This window comes from Perissodus microlepis, chromosome 2 (assembly GCF_051167445.1).
Source record: "Perissodus microlepis isolate ML-2025 ecotype Zambia chromosome 2, ASM5116744v1, whole genome shotgun sequence".
Lineage (NCBI taxonomy): Eukaryota > Metazoa > Chordata > Actinopteri > Cichliformes > Cichlidae > Perissodus > Perissodus microlepis.
In genome coordinates, this window is record NC_140462.1 from 15,927,716 (window position 1) to 15,947,656 (window position 19,941).

At 37.9% G+C, this 19,941-nt stretch overlaps 1 protein-coding gene across 4 annotated transcripts in view; it reads left to right on the plus strand.

Annotated features, from left to right (window-relative positions):
* Nucleotides 1-19,941, plus strand: part of fgf13a (fibroblast growth factor 13a) — an 89,198-nt gene that overhangs the window by 62,344 nt on the left and 6,913 nt on the right. For 2 of the 4 annotated variants that reach the window (XM_084950152.1, XM_084950157.1), the window contains 2 exons: nt 5,121-5,231; nt 10,206-10,309. In XM_084950152.1, coding sequence (XP_084806278.1) covers nt 5,121-5,231; nt 10,206-10,309 — 215 coding nt within the window. Of the gene's footprint in view, nt 1-68; nt 313-1,793; nt 2,777-5,120; nt 5,232-10,205; nt 10,310-19,941 lie in introns of those variants that run through there. The other 2 variants (XM_084950161.1, XM_084950154.1) reach the window with 2 other exon arrangements.

Consider the following 19,941-nt stretch of genomic DNA (forward strand, 5'->3'; position numbering starts at 1 on the left):
CGGAGCAATACACTGAATACGCGTACGCGTTTGGCGCACAAAAAAGACCTCTAAATTAATCTTTAATGAGCTTTTTAGAAGTCATAATGGCCTGTCGCTAATGTCCTATAACGATCTTCCTGTTGATGGCCACGCCTCGATGCTTTCTCTTCCACTACGCCTCTGACAGTTGTCTGACAATGGTTTGAACTTTGCTGAATATATCGTCTACTCGCCTTCACTTCACCACCCAAGGACTGCAAGTATCCAAGTCACTGCTTTGGCTACGCTGTTGAGAAAATATGACCTTTCCCTTGAGAAAATCAGTTTCAGGTAGGCTGTTTATTTTGTTTTAGAATTTTTGCTGCTTTGAAAAAAAGAAAAGAAAAGAAAAAGCAATTATCTTTAATTATTGGGACTAAACTCGTATTTATTTCTCTCTTTTTTTGGAAAAGTGTTTCTAGTAAAGTTATTGTGTTTTGTCGTCTGGTCCATTTGGTCCATTTATTTGAATCCTACTGCATTTAAGTTGCCGTCCATGGTGCTGAAGTGGAGATTGCTCCAAAAACAACAACAACACACACAAAAAAAGCTCTGGGGATCTCATCTTCACTTATGTGCTTCACTGATTTTATCTTGTTTGAACAAACTTTTTTCAAATGTGGTATTTTTAAGCGAGTTATTTTCAGAATTATAAAAAAAGGGGTTATACTCTGTCGAGCTTAATTCTAAATGCCTTTCAGTTGATTTTATTGCACTTCTACTTCCCCAGATTTTACACTTAGTTATGCGCAAGCTCATATTTATTCAACTCTAGTTATAAACTTGACGCGTGTTACTGGTCTCATTTATAAAGCAGTGGATATAAATAAAATATTAATTACTTTAAAAAACTAGATTTGCTTGAGAACTCTAGATGGCAGCATTGGTTAGTCTGTTAAATATTCTCAGTAAAGCAACGGACGCTGTAAGTCAGGCTGGAAAACAACAAAACCGTGGCAAGTTGTTTTCAGCTTTAGATTCCAGACTACGGGTTTTTTTTTTTCTGACACTAAGTTTGACACTAAGTTTCGATTTTCATAAAGTCAATTCATAATTCACCTGTAGCTCCTGTAACATTAAGAAATGGAAAATTTCACCACGATGATTTGATGTTTAGTGTTAAGTGAGGATTTATGACATTTTAAGGATGCATGCTGGTGGTTAATCTACTGTCATTTTGTTGGTTGGGTCTTAATACATTATTTTCATTTTACATTAACTGAACAGTTGACGTCAGGAAATACTACCTACGGTTTTATTCTTTACAGTCATCTGCACCTTTAGGTGGGCATTGGAAATAACAAATATTTAATAATACTACAACTTTAAATGTTTAAAATGCATATAATTCAAGTAGTATGTGGCTGGGAGTTCGTTCTCACCTCAGATTTATTTTTCACATGCTGTTTTCTCATATTTCCATAGGGGAAAGTGAGTTATATTGGTAGTTCTTAGTTTTTGAGTAACTTTCTGTCCACTTCTGTCAAGTGAAATCAGAAAGGTCTCTAATATGCTCTCTCTCTCTTCATCTACTCGTTCTCGCTCTCTCTCTCTCTCTCTCTCTCTCTCTCTCTCTCTCTCTGGACTTTCCGCCTCCACACGTCTACGTACCTTTCTCCTAATATGAATTATCACTACTGTAAGTCAAACGTGTGTGAGTGTGCACACTGACTTGGTTTGTGTCTCACCAGTTAGACTCCCCGTCCTCTCCCTCCTCCCCACTGCTCATTCTCTTGGTTGTAGGTGGGATGCTCTCGGTAGATCAGCTGAGTTTGTAGTTGAGCCGGTCTCGGATACTGACCCAGAATGAGGGAGCTCCTGCTGTTACCTTGTCTTGCTTCGATTCAACAAAAGACAGAAAAACAATGCGATCTCTGTTGTTATTCGTTTACATCATCTGCGATGTCGTTTAAAAAATCGGTCTGAATCCTTTTTCCTTTCCTTGTTTTTCTCGTTGTTGTTTTTTTTTCTTAACAGTAGCAGCTACAGCAAGAGATTAGGGAAATCAGATAACGAGCACTGCACACTCCCCAGGCGTCTGCAAACAGGTGTTTCCATCCTATGACTGCGCAGCGAGCTTCATTCACGACTACCATGTGTGCGACCATGTAGTTTAGCGGAAAACTGCTCACCAAACTGTATTTGTGCGTATTTGTTATTTTTGCGTATTTTCTACTGAGAAAATGATACATTCGGAAGAAGATGCAATGTGCTGTGACCAAAGTCTTTGTACAGCTTCGGATGGAACGTTTGTTTTTTATCCTTTTCGTTACGTTTTACTTTTTTCTCGAGGCTACAACGGACAGTTTCTGAAAAGCGACTAAATTAATGATCAAAATGATCCATGTGGAAATCATCTAGCCATCTTCGCTGCACCCCTGGGACTATTCCATTTTCACTAGAGTGCACTTTGAAAGCTCTACAGTAGCTCATATTTAACACATCGTTGTTGTTGCATCGGATTCTGGACATTTCCCCTCAGAATCCAATCTCTTGGATTCAAAGGGGGTGATATCTTCCCCGTTTCTCTGGAAGTTTTCCCCCCAGAGAGCTGCCAAACTGGCTATGGCGGCAGCGATTGCCAGCTCCCTCATAAGGCAGAAAAGGCAGGCGAGGGAGCGGGAGAAGTCTAATGCCTGCCGCTGCGTTAGCAGCCCCAGTAAAACCAAAGGAAGCTGTGAAAAACCAAGTCGACTGAACGTTTTTTCACGAGTCAAACTCTTTGGTTCCAAGAAAAGGCGAAGGAGACGACCAGGTCTGTTGTTCCAATTTCATCAGGCTCTCACATCTCACACTCTGATCATCACCTTTCTTATTACGAGTGCCATTTATGCAGTTAAAAAATATATTTACTATGTAACGCTCACTTTCTCGGAAAAGATGGATGAAAAAGTTGGTGCAAGATTGAAAGGGATTCCTTTCAAGTGTATCAACACAGAAGTCGCCTTGCATCTCAAATAATAGTGAGGGATAAATCAAATCAATCGCTCGTTGCCTATCTACTGAACTAGATGTAAAAAAGGCTTAGGTGATTAATCGCATAAGACTTCACTGTCACAAATTAATAAGATTTGCTGTTCCAGTTAATCTAGATAATCACTCCATCAAAAGTAATATAAATTTCACTCTTTTTAGTTTCCAAAATGGCTATAATATTTGGTTTTCAGGGTGGCAGAACTTAAAAACAGATTAATATTAAACTTCAGATGCACACATTTAAATAAGCAGGTCCCAACTTTCATTTAGAATTTTAAGCAAACCTCACAATTAGCTCCAAATAATATTTCCTGCATGCTGTTGCCAAATGCTTTGTTGTTGAAACTTATCCAGCAGGAATAAAAGCATTGGCAGATACAGTATTTTTAAGAATTTCTTGTATTTTAGGTATGTAGTTCTACTGTGAGATGTAAATCCAAGTCCAAAGTGGCTGCAATTTCTTGCATTATTGCAGTGGCATCACATCTTGCTATAGTGTCAGTCTCCTTATGCTTGTGGGTATGAACCTATAGCCTTACAACATTCATCTCTGTATTTTCTTCCCACTTTATTCTATCCAATTCACTCATTTTCACATTGTTGTTGTTTTAATTCTGTGTATAATTCACCTGAAAGTTAAGACATGCGGTTATATAACACTTTGACTATCCTGCAGTTTTTGCATCTTTCTAACATCCAATTTCCAGTTATCCTGTAGGGAAAGCAATGGGTGTTGTCTTTTTGGCAGGTATATGGTGCCTCATCTTTAAGGAAATACATTATATGTACATGCGGCTGTAGAGCTAATGCATTTAGGCTCCTTTATGTCTATGTGCAAAGTTTTATACCACAATTATTACGCTATCCCTGCTTCATAGACTGAATAAACCCTGGCGCAGCGAAAGCAACCTTAGTAAGGCTGGTGATCACAGCACTGAAAGATGGATGAGATGATAGGACAGCTGAATGGTGTGGTTAACAACAGTAAAGGACACTCCACTTGGGACAGTAACCAAAGACTGAAGAGCACTTAGCACTTATCAGACACTAATGTAACTCAGACAGGCAAAACAGATTTAATATTTAAAACTATCGGGGTTTTTTTAAGACCTTTCTGTTGATGGACACGGCAGTGTAGGCTTTTTCTATTTTGTAAAACTATCTTGATTCCATGTCATCTTTTTTCCAAGGCTTTCAACAGATATTTCAGAAATCTAACTCTTTCCTTACCATGCAAAATTAGACAGAAATATTATGGGCTGTAATTTGCGGTGCTATTTGTCTCTTAAAGTATGCCTCAAACATTTTGAGAGCATTTAATATATCATTTTTAGTTTAGATTTTTATTAGCATTCCTTTTTGCTTTTGTAGCTGTGTATCTGTTGGGCAGGTCTGATGGAGTAGAGACTGACAAGAAACATGGATTGAGAAAGAGGGGTTACTTGCATAATTTCAGCCATTTTAAATCACTTCATACCCTCAGAACCAATTTCTTATTTGGATACTCTTGTCCATCTTTGGTCTCATCTCTGTTGTCAAGCTACTGGCCCTTAGATTTTGCAGAGGAAACCATGCTTTTTAAAATGTTGACACAACACAATTTGATATAACTGTAGCTCTTAATAGTTTGCCATTCAAATACTTTTTAAATAGTTTACCATTTAAATGGTCAGTTGAACATGTCTGACTGCAGCTTCTCTAACTGAGGCCAGAATCTGTCTCTAATGCTGTCTCGAAAGACATAATTACAGTAGTCTCTAATTCTTTTCCACGAGAAGATGAGAGCAAAGTAAGTGAATATACTTCTTCCAGCATGTTTTTGCTCATTTTGGTTGCATTTGTTTGACTGACAGGTGTCTCACAACATCACATTCATTTGTAACTATTTCTCCTTTTTTAAAATCTCCCATCACGTGTGCCACTCAGCCTCATTAATTACCTGTCGACTCAAATGATTTATTTTGTTTTCTTTTATTTGTGGTTTTAATAGCTGAAAAGCTGTTGGAAACAGTACAATGCAAGCGCCAGTATGTCCCATTACAAACCTACGAACGACTTTATCTTCCACCTTGTACTCTGTGGTTTCATCCTTGTGTCCTCCTCTCTGCTCTCTTCTTCCACAGAGCCCCAGCTGAAGGGGATTGTGACGAAACTCTACAGTCGACAAGGTTTCCACCTGCAGTTGCAGGCAGATGGAACCATTGATGGAACAAAGGAGGAGGACAATGGTTACAGTAAGTTTCACTCCATTGTACTGGTGTATGGATTCCACTTATTTTTCAATCATGCATCCACTTTACCTTTTATCAGCACTATGCTATACTATGTACTATAATTGAGGTTACACCACTTATATTCATCTTGCAGTGTGTCAGGACTGTTTCAGGTTTGTCATAAAGCCCATGTTCCTTAAACTGCTATAGGAGAGCTGGTATATTTTTTTTCTCCTTATTTGTGGGTTTCTTAGGCTTGACTTTAAATGCTGAATTTCTTTTAACTCTAATGGAGAGCAGCATTTTAAACTGTTCAAAATGGATCTTTTTTTTGCCATTAAATTTTTCTTAGTACAGAGAAAATATTAAGTTTGTATACATGTTTGCAAGTATACAAACTAAGCGGTGAAGTAGTGACCCTGTTTAATTTGATCTAATCAAAATCATCCTTTTCCAAACTGAACACAGGTCATAACTAGCTTTTCACGCCTACACACTGCCTCTGTCATGAGATCTAGTTTTGCCTTACACTATGTGTGGATGCATTCCTTTCGTTGCCACACACCCACTAGCTCTTTGTTTTCCAATTGATTAAAGAGATCAATGGAAGTGGAATAGCACAGGCACTTGTCTCGTAACAATACAACAGACACTGACCAACTTTTAATTAGATGGTGCAATGAGCGCTACTACATATCCCTGAAAGATTAAAATTATAAAATAGCTGCTGAGTGAAAATAATATCTAACAACGTGGGAAAAGTGTGCACAGTATTCTGTGAAACAGGATTTGTTCAGTGCTGTGTAATCTCACCATTAAGTGGATGTAAACACTACTGAGGCCTTTGAATTAGTATTCATTGAGTCCCTTGGTGTCTCCTACATATAAATAGCAACTCTGTGGATGTAGGATGTTTTCTAAGCAGAACAATACCTTATCATTTCCTGTGAAGTTTGTTTCTTAAATATAAGAATACCAAGTTCCATAATACACAGAGCACACCGTACAGTAGTACAAGCAAAGCTTATGAAACGTCTTAAACAAACATGCACCCAAAAAATGTTGCACTTCACTTCTTACACAGACCACCCCACCCATAATATCTGGATGGTCTCATTTTTATTAACTTATGCAACAGCTGACCTGCATTATGGGACTAAAATAGTTTTGAGGAAAAAAATAAAGATTGCTGCTGAATAGGAAAAGGAGAAAGAGTGAAGCTCTTTGCACTGCTCCAAAAATAGCGTTGTTAGGCGCTGGGTGCGCTTGTCTCCATGGTGACGGAGAGCACAGTCCTCTTGGAGCTACTGGTATCTTGTGATGGTGGGAGAGGACCTTCTTAAATGTGTACACACACACACAGAGATACACAGAAAAAACAAAACAATACAAAACAAAAATCAAACCAAAAAACAAACAAAGATTTGATGTTTGGCACTTCCACTTGTTTAGAAGACCAAGTGTGGCTGTTAAACCAGTGGCACAAATAAGACATACAAGTCTCACAGAATAATATGGATTTTTCCTCCAATATTATACAGTATCAGATATTTTCTTGTGTTGTATCACAACTAAGAAAACCTACTGGGAAAAACAAGCACTACAATGAGACAACTCATTTTTGGGGAGGAAAGAAGGAGGGCATTTTACGGTTCAGCATACACACTATTGTCAATCTTGTCTTAGCAGTAATGCATTCATACCTCATTTTTGTAAATAGATTTAGATGTTTGAATCCATAATTTTAGATACTCTAAATCCCAAAGGGCAAACTAATTGGCACGGCTCCTAATGTGTAACACATCAGTTATGTCGTACACAGTCAAATCACATCACAAGAATCTTATTTATTATTTATCTAATTCAGCCTTTTGTTGTTTTTTTAAGTAACCCACTTTCCTCAACCAATGAGTCACTAGTTCAACACTAATCTCACCACAGAAGTGCCTTACACTGTTGTCACCACAGCTTCCTTTTAAGCTTCAATACTTTGTCATATTGTCATATTCAGGCTACTCTAATTGCTGTCATGTTGCTCCCAGAATGAGTAAAAGAAAGTATTTAATTTTCGACTGTTCTGTGACTTCATGGCTGTTAGTACGTGGAACTTAGACAGCTTGCAAGCAATTGTGAAAACTATCCCTCAGGCCTCGTCGCCCTTCTTACTCCATATTCCTCTGTGCAGCAGGAAAGGTCTGTGAGTGGGTGGTAGACCTATCATCCTCTCCAGTGTGTTCAGGTGTTTCTAGGATCCAAGAAGTAATTGAGTTTCACCTCTCGAAAATCCCCATCAGTAAACCAGCTGGTAATCCTTCTGAAATGAAATAGAGTGCAGATGTGTATGTGCGCATCTTGGTGGGAGTATCGTGGCAGAAAACTCAGCGGAATGATGCAGTGAGAAGGGTGCAATTACAAAGACAAGAACAGCAAGAGGTTTTAGAGAAAAGGAGCCATCAAATCAGGTCAAAATTACAGACAAGGAATAGTCGATGCAAAATTGAATTACACAGGTCCAAATACAATTACACAGGTCCAAAATCACTTAATCACTAAATATATATTTGGCAATCATATTTATCAGCTTAAATGCACAAGTTAGAGTACACCTAAAAATACTGCAGAAACTCTGTAGTAGGTCCTACGTTTGAGCTGTATAAAACATCAACATGCACCAGACTGTAATTTTTACGTCTTCAATATAGATCATTATGATTTTTAGTGCCATCTTTTTGAAAGCTGCATTAATGATGACGGTCTTCATTTCTGTTTGAGAGGGGATGCATCTTTAGCCAGACAAGTTAATTAACAATTTGACTTAAATATACTACATCTAAAAATCTCACTGAGAATTGCATGAAAGAAAATCTACCATACAAATGTAGCATTCAGCAGCAGTGAGCAATGTTCGAGTTGTTAGGAGAAATAAACACAAGGTCTGATTATATAATGAATAGATTAGAGAAAAAGTATGATAACTGTTGTATAATATGGACATTATAAACTAGACTTTACCAAAGTACTTTATGAGAGCTGCTTATATTACTTGTGATTAGCCAAGTCACCATCTAACTCATGTCATTTTAAATGGCTGGAAATACACTCATGGGATGGATTATTTGAAACATGTCATAATAGATATTATAATAGACAAGTATGTGAGCAGGTCCAAGAGTGAACGAGTCATGCATAATTCAGCTGTTTGCCTAACAACAGCCCTGCTAGTGTTTTTCTTTCCAAATGTCACCATTGCAGTGCTTCTCAGTGGCAGGCGTCACTAGGAAGACTGACAGGATGGTTGGATGTGCACCCAAAGGTCTTGCATGTACACAATCATTGTTGACGGAATGTCTTCATAATCAAATTACTGAAGATTATGGTAAATGTCTCCTGATTAATGGCTCCAAGCTCAGAAACAACAAGCCTAATGGGCTTGTGACTTTTTACTCTGCAGCTGACTCAACTACACAAGCAACTAAGAATGTCTCTGAAAATTGTGGATGCATGGAAGAGCATCCGCCATGCATAAACAAAATTCATTAGCATTAAGCAGGAGGATAGCTGGGATAGATGATTTGAAACATGTCAATAAGGATATTAGAACAGACAAGAGTGTATTTTCGGAAGAATACTTCATGTGGTGACTGAAGATGGAAACAAAAATATGGATTAAAAGAAGAGAAGGAGTAGAGAGATAAGAAAGAGACAGAACTAGAGAGTGACTGGTTCTGGGACTTTTCACAGGACCAGAAATGACCTGAAAATGCAGTACAAAGTAAATATATCACACATGCCTTTGAGCATTGTATATAATAAAAAACCCAGAGAGAAGGGAGTCAGTAGGGTTTTTTTTTATTAAGAGCAAAAGAAATAGCCTATCATAAAACCCCTATAGTGTGCTTTGCTCTAAGGACTTTACAGATCTACTAAGTGGCTGACAAGAGGATCTATAGTAAGGAAGCACACTGACTCACAGCTCAACTGACAGAAGTTTACTTTGTCTTCTCGTGTGTCTAAATCGAAAAGTTCTTATAATGTGATAACATAAACTCTTGACACTCAAAAGGGGAAATTTAAGAGAAATATTATTTTTCTATGGACTTTACTTGCTTTATTTAGTACCATCAAATGTTACAACAACAACCCACAGCAGTGGAATTTGGGAGTGTGTCCAACAATAGTCAGTACAATAGGCGAGAAGTTTCCTTTTTTGGGAACAGAAGCAAGCATGGAGACTCTCAGGTGGACATTCATGTGCTTTCCTCTAGTCAGCCTGCGGTGTTCAGTGCCAGCAACTTATGAAATCTACACGTGCGCCCACACACACACACACACACACACACACACACACACACACACACACACACACACACACACACGCACGCACACACACACTATACAGGCTAACACTAATTAGGTAGAGATATACTATACACAGCAGCCGGGCTGCTGCTGGCTCTGTCAACCTCACAACTTGCTTTCAGCCCTCCGGTCATAGACAGGTTTTTGTATATGTGTGTGTGTGTGTGTGTGTGTTTGTATGTGGTCTATGCATGCAAAGTTATGCAAGGTTTTCCTTTTCTTTCTTCAATGTGAATGCAGAATTAGCAACACAAGAGCTAAAACAATAAACATATGGTTGCTTTCTTTGTTACTGTTACCAGTGGATTTGTCAATGATTCTCAATGATTGCATTTTGCTGTACTGGCTGTGCTTTGACTACAGTTACTAAAAACAGCATGACATGTCCTCCTGCACTTGTGGCCATAGTAACCCCATTTACTGTTAGATGACATTGCTGCTGTAATATCAGTGAAACAATAAAATCATAAAACAATATTGTAATTGGTTTACATTGACATTTTTTTCAGTCCAACTTCAAACTTGTACCAAAGTTGCATTTTTTTTGTTATTTACCATATATGTTGTTTAACATAAGTGTACTGTTTGCAGAATAAATTTGTTATCATTTGTTTCTCTTGTCCAATCTCTTTCTAGCCATGTTCAACCTTATTCCAGTGGGGCTACGAGTTGTGGCCATCCAGGGGGTGCAGACCAAACTCTATCTGGCTATGAACAGTGAGGGCTTCCTGTACACATCGGTAAGACACGTCATACTAAGCCTGACTAAAAAGAAAAACACAACAAAACAAAACAAAAAATGGTCTAATTTAACATGAATAAAAAGTTCAAGGAGTGTGTAAGCAGGTTCAGCAGTGAAAAAGTGCATCATTCAGTTGTTTGCCTGCCTAATGTCCCTGTTAGTGTTTTGTTTTTTTGTTTTTTTGCAAATGCCACCACCGTACTACCTCTCAGTGGCAGGTGTCACTAAGAAGACTGACAGGCTGGTTAGATGTGCACCCAGAGGGCTTCCATGTACACATTCCTTGTAGACAGAATGTCTTCATAATCAAATTACTAAGAATTGTTCTTTATGGTAAAAGGTCTCCTAAATAATTAATGGCTTCAAGCTTGGAAACAACAAACCTAATGATCTTGTGACTTTTTACTCTGCAGTTGCTGTTGACAAATTCTCTGTTACACATTTTGAAAATAATGAGATGAACAAAGAAGACGATCAAACCTCCTGGCCACTCTGTCTCTGGCCTGAATGTACTCTTTCACACACACGAGCACCACTTAATAAATAGGTTTATATGGAGCTGACACCATTACTTTAAATTGGAAATTGGCAATAAAGCTAAAACCTTAAATGGGAAAAGAAAATATTGACAGTGAAACATTAGTACTGAACAGCATAAAAGATGTAGCCACAGTCACTCGCTGGTTTTGTACTTCACACACACCACCGTGATTAATATTTTGGCCACTGTTGATTTTTTGGAGCCACAAGTGAACTTGGACGGATGAAAAGTGGAATGCAAATTTATCATTTATTGTTTGCTATCTTAGTTAGCAAGTTGCAATCATTACTGTATGGCTACAATGCATAGTCAGACATATCAGCTAATTGGTGCCAAGTAACAAACTAAAGTAACAAAATACTGAAATTTCACTCACCAAAACTAAGACACAAACTTTTTAGTTGACTGTACCAAAACAAAAGCCATGACATAAGTCACATAATCCATTAAAATGATCCTAAAGGCACTAACAGCACACAGATTAAGTCCACTTTAATGATCATCCCATGAAAAAGCAAACTATCCATAGAGCCAAAAATGTCTTCTGTACCTGACGTAAATATAATTCTTCAGCGCTGCTAAGCTGGACATTTCAACATGAAAGTGTGTGGAGTCTGATTACCATTTGGAGAAACTAAACTCCAGGTTTTTCCACTTTTGTGTTGGCTTTATTTTGCAGCTCTGGAGGTTTCTTCTTGGTACTGAACAAAGATTTGCTGGTGCTTTGGTGTGAAGGTTAAGTGGTGGTGGGAGGGACTGAAGAAAGTTTGGCAATCCAGGGATAGTTTGCATGCTGTTTACGACATACTGGGACATTCTTCTTAAGCCGATATCAGCCTTAAGCCTTTGGCTCCCTGACAAAGCAATTGCTGCTATGAATTCATGTGGAACTTCCAAGCTGCAAGTGTGTCTGTTTGTCTTTGCAGTTTTTCCCCCTAAAATAAAATGGATCAGGCTTAAAGTTTGCTTGACTAATAAACATATGCACATTTTACAGAGATCCACTTGAGCATTAACTAACAGTAACTCAATTGTGTTTGCTAATTAACCCATAGTAAAAGGCAGATAAGCCTTTGATATCCCCCTTAGAGGCCAGTATTACTGCTGCTATACAACGTCTTACAAACATGTAAAATATCTGGCAGGTTCAACATCCAGTAAGGCAGAATTTAGTATGTGTACATACAGTAAATAAACTGGTTCTTATATAGTGCTTTGCTATTCTACTTGAGCACTTAAGGTACTTTCTAATACATGTTTCATTCACCAGTTCAGTCTTTTGTTTCTATGCCTAAGTGCTTTCTATGTAACATTCACACACATTCATGCTTTGACGAATCAAGGTTCAGTATGTTGCCCAGGGATACTTTGGCATACAGACTGGAGCAGCCAGGGATTAAAGAACCAACTTTATAATTAGTAAATGACCTGCTCTACTGCCTGAGCCATGACCAAGCAAGCAATAATGCTAGCTGGCAAATTAAAAGTAAACTATAACCCAGTCAATTTATATGTATTAAAACAAAATGATTGGCCTGTTGCAGAGGTGGCATTGCAAAAAACAGTTAGATTCAAACCAGCAGCTCTAGCAAAGACTTAAACTCATTTGAGATGATATGAATATGACCTTTTAAAAAAATCTACAGTCAAGTGAGAAAGTTTCAACAGCCTTCAGTCTTTACTGAAAGTCTCTGAGATACTCACTTTATTTATTAAAATATTTTTTTACCATTCTATCAGTTTGTAGGCATGAATATATCCGTGCTTTAGGCAGACATCAGACAGGAAGAGTGACAATCTCTCTGCATTATGCAAATTTTATGCAGATTATATGGAAATTGTGCTCTGGCTATCCCCTTCTATAAACACCTTTCCTACATGCCAAAACATTAACAGAAGTTGAAGGGGAAAAAAACATCACTGAGGAGAAACTGTCTGCATTAAAAATAATGTTAGCATAAAAATAATGACCTCAAAAAACAGACTGAAAATTAAAAACATAACAATAGTTGTTACATGAAAATTAACCCTCTGGGGTCGATGGACGCGCCGGCGCGTCAAAATCACATGACTGATTTAAGATGACACAGCAACAAGATGCAGCGACCCAGAATCTCCATTTCAACTTTTTCTGAACAAAACAGTGGTGTTTACAGCGGGAAGAAACGGTAAAAACGGCGTTTTCTAAGGACAGCGCTAGCAAACACTCTCAATCTATTGCCTTAGGTCGGCATAGTATGCATTTTTTTTACGTTTCAGTCTTGGTTACATGTGTTGCATTTGATTGCAACAACTCTGTTGTGAATTTGAAATAACATTTTAAAACACATTTACAAAATAGACTATTTGACGGTGGTACTGCTGGTTCTGTCACTTCTATGCAGATGATATTCATTTATTCCAAACTTTCTGACCAGCTTTCCTGACATGTCTGACTGATGCCTTCTTGTTGAACTCAAAATCCAATTCAAAGTCTATATAATCACACTAAGAACTTTCCACTGGTAAGACATCTGCATATATAATGAGTCATTACAACACTAGATAGTGTGTAATGTAATTTTACCCCATTTTTTTCTCATCCTGGTGAGATTCTGGCTGAGTGTGGCGGCATGATCAGTGTTATAAGTGAAAAAGATGTTGTGGGATGATGTGAGTTATATATATGTACATCTTTTAGGGAAACACGTATCCAGATCACCATATTGAAAACTCAGTTTCTATCCAATGAGGGAATCCCAGGGCAAAATGCTAAAACAGTATTTTACATATGCTGTTTTATATGTAATAGATATAAAGAGATATAAAAGAGCTCAGATGAAATAGAGTACTTTTTTGTTTTGTTTTTTTGTTCTTTTTTAAATTGCATGAATGCAGATAAGTATTGGGTTGTTGAGTTTTCTATTTCAGCTAAATTAGTAATGAAACTGAAGTGAATGGAAAGCCAGCAATTAGTATTTGTGTTGTTGGGATAGCTGCTCTGGTAAAGTGTTGGCTTCTAGCCACACATTAAGCCAGGAGTCAGTTATTGTAGGGAGAATCCTAATCATAATGTGCTCTGGGTTGGGAATTGAGTGGTGCTGCTATATTATAGATATAGTTATATAGTTATTCTGCATTCATTGGTTTGTGCATAAATAAGTGTGGAAATATGTTTGTAATAAAACAAAGGGGATTCCCAAAATTCACATATAGGCAGATTACAGATTACATTTTAGACACTAATATTATTTTGTCATTTATTATAAATGTATATGCATTTTTAGATTCAACCAGTGCTCTGCATTTCCTTTGATCCCAATAAGTGAATACCTTTTTGAGCATAGACTGCTTTGCCTCCCTGTGTATTTGATCATACATTACGACGTGTTCCGTACATTTAGGAGCAGAACACATACACCAAGAAAAAGGTAGTGTGAGAGAAATGGAAAGTGAGAAAAAAGAATGCACATGTGTGGGTGAGACAGAATGCACCAGTGAAAATATATTCATCTATCAGTGTTAACGTGTGGGAGAGGAAGATCCAATTAATATGTAGTTTACTTTACTATCCTCTATTTTCCTGTTTGCTTCTCTCCTTTGTCAGAATTAATGAAGCATGTTTTGCATTAGAATTCAACTAATATTATTAACAAGGAATAACTGTTGTTGGTATAATCTAAAAGAATCAACAAAAACATGCAGTTACCAACTCACTGCTTTTTAATATCGATAAAACAATGCTTGCTGATAGAGCATGTTTTTAGATCCTGAGCTAAGGTGTGTGCACATATCTCACGAGGTGCCTTAGAAGTGGTGTTATTAATTTCCTGGTGGGTCAAATTTGAATTAGTGTGAGTCACTATGGCTCCAGTTGAGTCTCGTCTAGACTGCTGTGTGTGAGCATACGTGTAAAATGGAGAGTTCAGGGCTCTTGGGGTGAAGATATTTATCAGGCAACTACTGAAGTTTATAGGCTGAAATACCTGACATTTAAATCTATACAATGGTCATACATTCTGTGAAGTCCTGCATGCTCATTTAAAAAGTGCCAAAAAATGTAAAAGTTAAAGGACAGATCATCAGAAGAGTGGGTTGGAAAAGAAAAAGGTTCTTTTTGAAGTCTCACTTACTACTATGTTTGTTTCTATGTTTAGAAATGCATTTTAACTCAGAATATTTTTCTTCAGAGGCCATTAAAGGGCATGTTTTATTCTTTAAACCAAAACATGTGTTTGTAGTAAAAGAAATCTTTTCTCACTTTTCATGACAATCTACTGCCTGTGAGGTTTGTGTCAGCAGTCACAAATACAAGCTGTCAGCATGTGAGGCATTCAAGAGTCATCTGTAAATTGTAATTACAGAAAATATCCCGTGAACACTCTCCAGAACTAGCACTGCACAGCAAATAAAATTACACATAGAAGGGTATCAAAGAAGTGTATTATGTCCTTGTACATTATGTATTTGTGTTTTACTGCGCTCCTGTTTGATATGTGGTTGGCGCTCGCCTTTTCAGCTATTTAGCGAGCACAATGCCTTTGGTAAATAGCCACTGCTGTATGGTTTCACTCCACTGAGCTGTGTCATTAACTACTTTGTGCTGTGTGTATGTGCTTGTGCTTGTAAATTAAATGTGTACCCTGTGTGGGTGTGCCTGTTTGTGTTTGGTATTTGCAAGGGTCTTTCCCACTAGATTAAAAATCTCAATTTATCCCCAAACAACTGAACACCACTGGCAGTATGTTCTTCTTCTTTAGCTAAAGTTAAAAAAAAACAAAAAAACCCCCAGAAAAAACCCTTTTAGTCCAGTTTCACTGGCAGTGAAAAAACAGTTTTAGTAAGATTTGCCTCCACTGCCCAGTCAGTCACTGTGAATTAATGTGTCTGCAAAGAACAACACTCAGTTCTGAATGCACTGGTATAATTGGTGTCATTTTTGTTTTGATATGGCAGCTGAATACGCACATAGCATTGATTTGGCTTGTCTCGTCTCGTCGAAATCCAGCCAGTATATTTACAGAGGAGATCAGTTCCATTATGCTAGTATTTCTCCTCCAGCTGATTGGATCAGAAAAACATTACTGGGCTGCAATTGCTCCCCTGAAGCAAACAATTTAAGAGTGCATCGTAACTGACAGTGTTTCTTGACATGATTGCCTTGCTAATGGAATATTCATTTAACGGTTACCTGTACCACTTTTGATTTGTTTAATTGTATGTGTGTGTGTGTGTGTGTGTGTGTGTGTGTGTGTGTGTGTGTGTGTGTGTGTGTGCGTGTGTGTGTGTGTGTGCAGGTTCCCCAGATGGAGATTGTGGGTCTTTCCATGCATGTCAATGTATTTTACATTATGGAGATTAAAAATGACAAGGAAACATCCTTTAGCACAGTATGTTTAACACATCATCAGCTTTTAAATGTCTCCCTCCTACGGGCAGTTATTACACCGTGCTCAGGCAATACTACCATGCCTTCAGCTGTTGTAAAACAGCAGATGGTTCTGTGTATGTAAATGGAATAAGACATTTCTATGCGATATTATTTGACAATAAAAGCCTTTTGTTTATAAAACTACATTTGGATAAGCTTGTGACTGCTGAAATGAGAGCTGCACTTTCTTTTGATGCAACTCATTTGTCATTTTCAAAATGCAAAATTTAATAAACCTAAATATGAACGCTGTGAAGTTTTAATAATGATAAAAAAAAAACTACACAAAAAAATTCAATTACTAACTAAGAACTACTGGTCTGACATCTTTTTAATAACATAGAGTATATGGATAGCCAACCTGTGAACCACAAATCATACAATTCAATGTGTAATTAATGAACAGGGAAATATTTTTTAAAAATGTGTGAATAAAAAGGCCCTCTTTTCATGATAATAAATCGTGAAAAGATAACCTTTAATTCTCCATCTCTATTCTGCCTACCAGGCATGTCAAAGAGCATGCTAATACAAAGAGGGTCTATAAAGTTAAATAAAAGCATCCTTTACAAAGCTTCTTTAGAGGGAATATATGAATAGACAAGGACTGATTTTTTTTTTATTCCATTTGTATTAAATGCAAAAAAATTATTAACAGTTCCAGGCTTCATTACTAGGAACAAGGTAATGTACTAGCACAGCAGGGGTAATTGTCCAGGTTATATCAAACACACGGGAGACTTACTTCATCTGATTTACTTCAGTCATTTCCGTGATCTTTAACAAAACAGCTTTTCTGAACTTTTTCCAAGTAAGGTTGCCAGCTGTGAAGCATTAGGAAAATGACTTTTCATAGCTGCACAGTGAAAAGGCCATGCAGCGCTATGGAATCGTTAAAGGTCTATTTAGCCAATCCACCATAGAGAAATGCTTTGGGAGAGATGACAAGGCTGCTTTCTATTTTTAAAGTGATTTCCCCCTGCTTCGTCTAGCAGTCGAGTCATGATTAAAGTGATGCAAGATTTTCTTCTTTTTTCACTGGGAGATTGGTTTTAGTGAACAATCAGCATGCCATTGACTGAAGAAAATGCTACTGGAGTGAACTCCAAAGAGTCTGAATGTTTCTGTCTATCACAGTCCTGTTAGAATAGAAATGGGGATCCCCTGCCATTTTGGCCCCTCTTTGCGTCAGTTTGAGCGAGGCTTCTGTCCAGAGATCGGTTCAGATACAGTTGTAATGGCCAATAGCCTCCCCTCCATCCTGGCTCTAACTGTGCGTGTGTCTGTATCTGTCTGTTTATCAATAGACTCGGACTTATTCTTCTCCAGGAGGAGAGTAATGAGCCAAATCCACATGGGCTTGTTATTAAAGGTAGAACAGAACTCTTGGCTTCAGAGTAGCTTATTGTTCTGGTTCCAATTCCTGCTCGTGCATAACTGAGATGGCTGCTGCTCAGTCTTTCTACACTGGTCAGCCACAACATTAAAACCACCAGCATAATATTATGTACGTTGCCCCTTGTGCCCCTGCTAATGGATTGCCAGCTCAGGCTTGTTCTACTTCAACCCATGGATCATTGGGCTCTGTGTTCAAAGTAGTTTTTGTAGTTCATTGAGTGACTGTCCTGCTGAAGGAGGCTGCTGCAATTGAGATATGCTGGTTTTTTCTCCTCCTTGAGGCCTTAAATGCTGATTTGTCAAAACTTCTGGTATCTCAAAATTATGCACAGGGTGACATTTTCATCTGTGTCCTGACACACTGGTCTTAAGTAGTGAGAGAGAGGTTTCCAACCTAAAAGATGCATAGAAAAGGACCCTTGGCATCACAAGGGGGCATATTTTAACTTAAAAACAAGCAAACATATTTTCATATAGTAGGTTCCAATGCAATGCTAAGAAGGAATAATTATAACAAGTGGTAAAAAAAAATAACAAATTGGAAAGAATACATGGATAAACTGCAAAAATCAGGAAGCAAACTCAAGTCTTTAGACTGAAAAACCTGTGACTTGCTCTGTAACCGCCCCTCAAACCTCAAACCTCCTGATGTGGAGTTTCTAGCTCTTTTAAAAATAAAGCATGATCTTTGGGTATCCAGTAAGAACACACTGAAGCCACTTACATAACTGCTTAAACTTATAGGCCCGCCTACAGCTGCACGGACATGACTGAAGATCTTACACTCTAATTTTTATTTTTGAAAGCTAGATGATTGTGATAATATACAAAGCAAAAATAAAAGCCTTTAATATGTTCTCGTGCATTTGAATACAAGATTATTAGTAACTCTGGTAATTGGGTAGTTCGACACTACATGGTAGAAAGACACACACATAGACACAAAGTCAGAAAAGCCCAGAATGGAGGCAAGGAGAGAGACTAGTGTGACCGTAAATTACATAAGATATGCAGAAAAGAGTGTCTCTTATTGCAATGGTAGTGGAAACATTGATCTATCAGTAGAATTTTGGTACTCATGATGCTGAAGCATAACTGAGAACCAGGTCTGAGCTTACTGGATACATCTTATTAAGGTGATGTGTCATCATCTTTCTTTCGCTTTCACTCTGCTTCTTTCAGAGATTTTTGATGCATGGTCTGTGAAGGCTAAATCAGTGAGAGGGGGTGATAAATGAGCTTGGTTCTCAGTTACTGTAGCTAGGTGTAGATTTTATGTCTTGAGTGACTTCTGAGGCTTTGTGTGACAAAAGGCTCAGTGTGATGTGGTAGAGCTGTTTTAACAAGTTCAACAAATTCCAGTCTTTTGTGTGCTTTAACTGCCTTGTATACACGCTTCAAACCAAACCATCACACATGACATTCAGCCCTTTGAAGTCCTGTTACTGCTCACAAAAGTGACACTGTTGAACTGTTAAAAAAAAAAGATACGCTGTTGCAGATGACTGTGTCTGGTAGTGACATGTTGTTTGTCATGCTCTCACACTGGGTTGCTGGCCTTGGAGACACGTCATCACTTTCACCTGTCATGTTTTGTTTTTTTTAACTTGGATTAAGACTGAGTCTAACTCTTATCTGTGAGAGGCATCCTTATTTTTTACTGGTTATTCTATATATGACTAACTGTGCACATACTGGTGTTTGCATGTACTTTATGTACTTCCATTTTCAAAGTGTCCAAAGAAGAAAACTCTAAAGCAGGAACAATCTTGCCCTACTTGCCTTATGCACAGTTGTACGCACTGTCCCTTGATCTCTCTCAAGGGAAATTGTCTCCTAACAGATTAGACAATGTTTTCTGTGCTTACCATCCAAGCAGCTCCACAAACACTGCAAACATTCAGCTAAGCACATACACACAGATACCACCACCACCAACACACACACACACACACACACACACACACACGCACGCACGCACGCACACATAGGCACTTGTCTCAGGGGAAATAAGCCTCAGCGATGCTGTTGTAGCAATAATGAGAAAAACCCATACAAGTGCTAGATACTAAACCTAACTCAAAGGGCATATGAACTCTTGCACAGTATGGAGTCCAGAAGATGAACTTCAAAATTGCCACACCCAGTAGATCAGTGACAGAGAAAAGAAGTATTCAAAAAACCTTAAAAGATGCATGTGCAACTTCACGTACACATAAAGCTCCCTAACTCAGAAAGATAATGATCTTCTCATACATATTTAACAGCTTGGACCAAATAA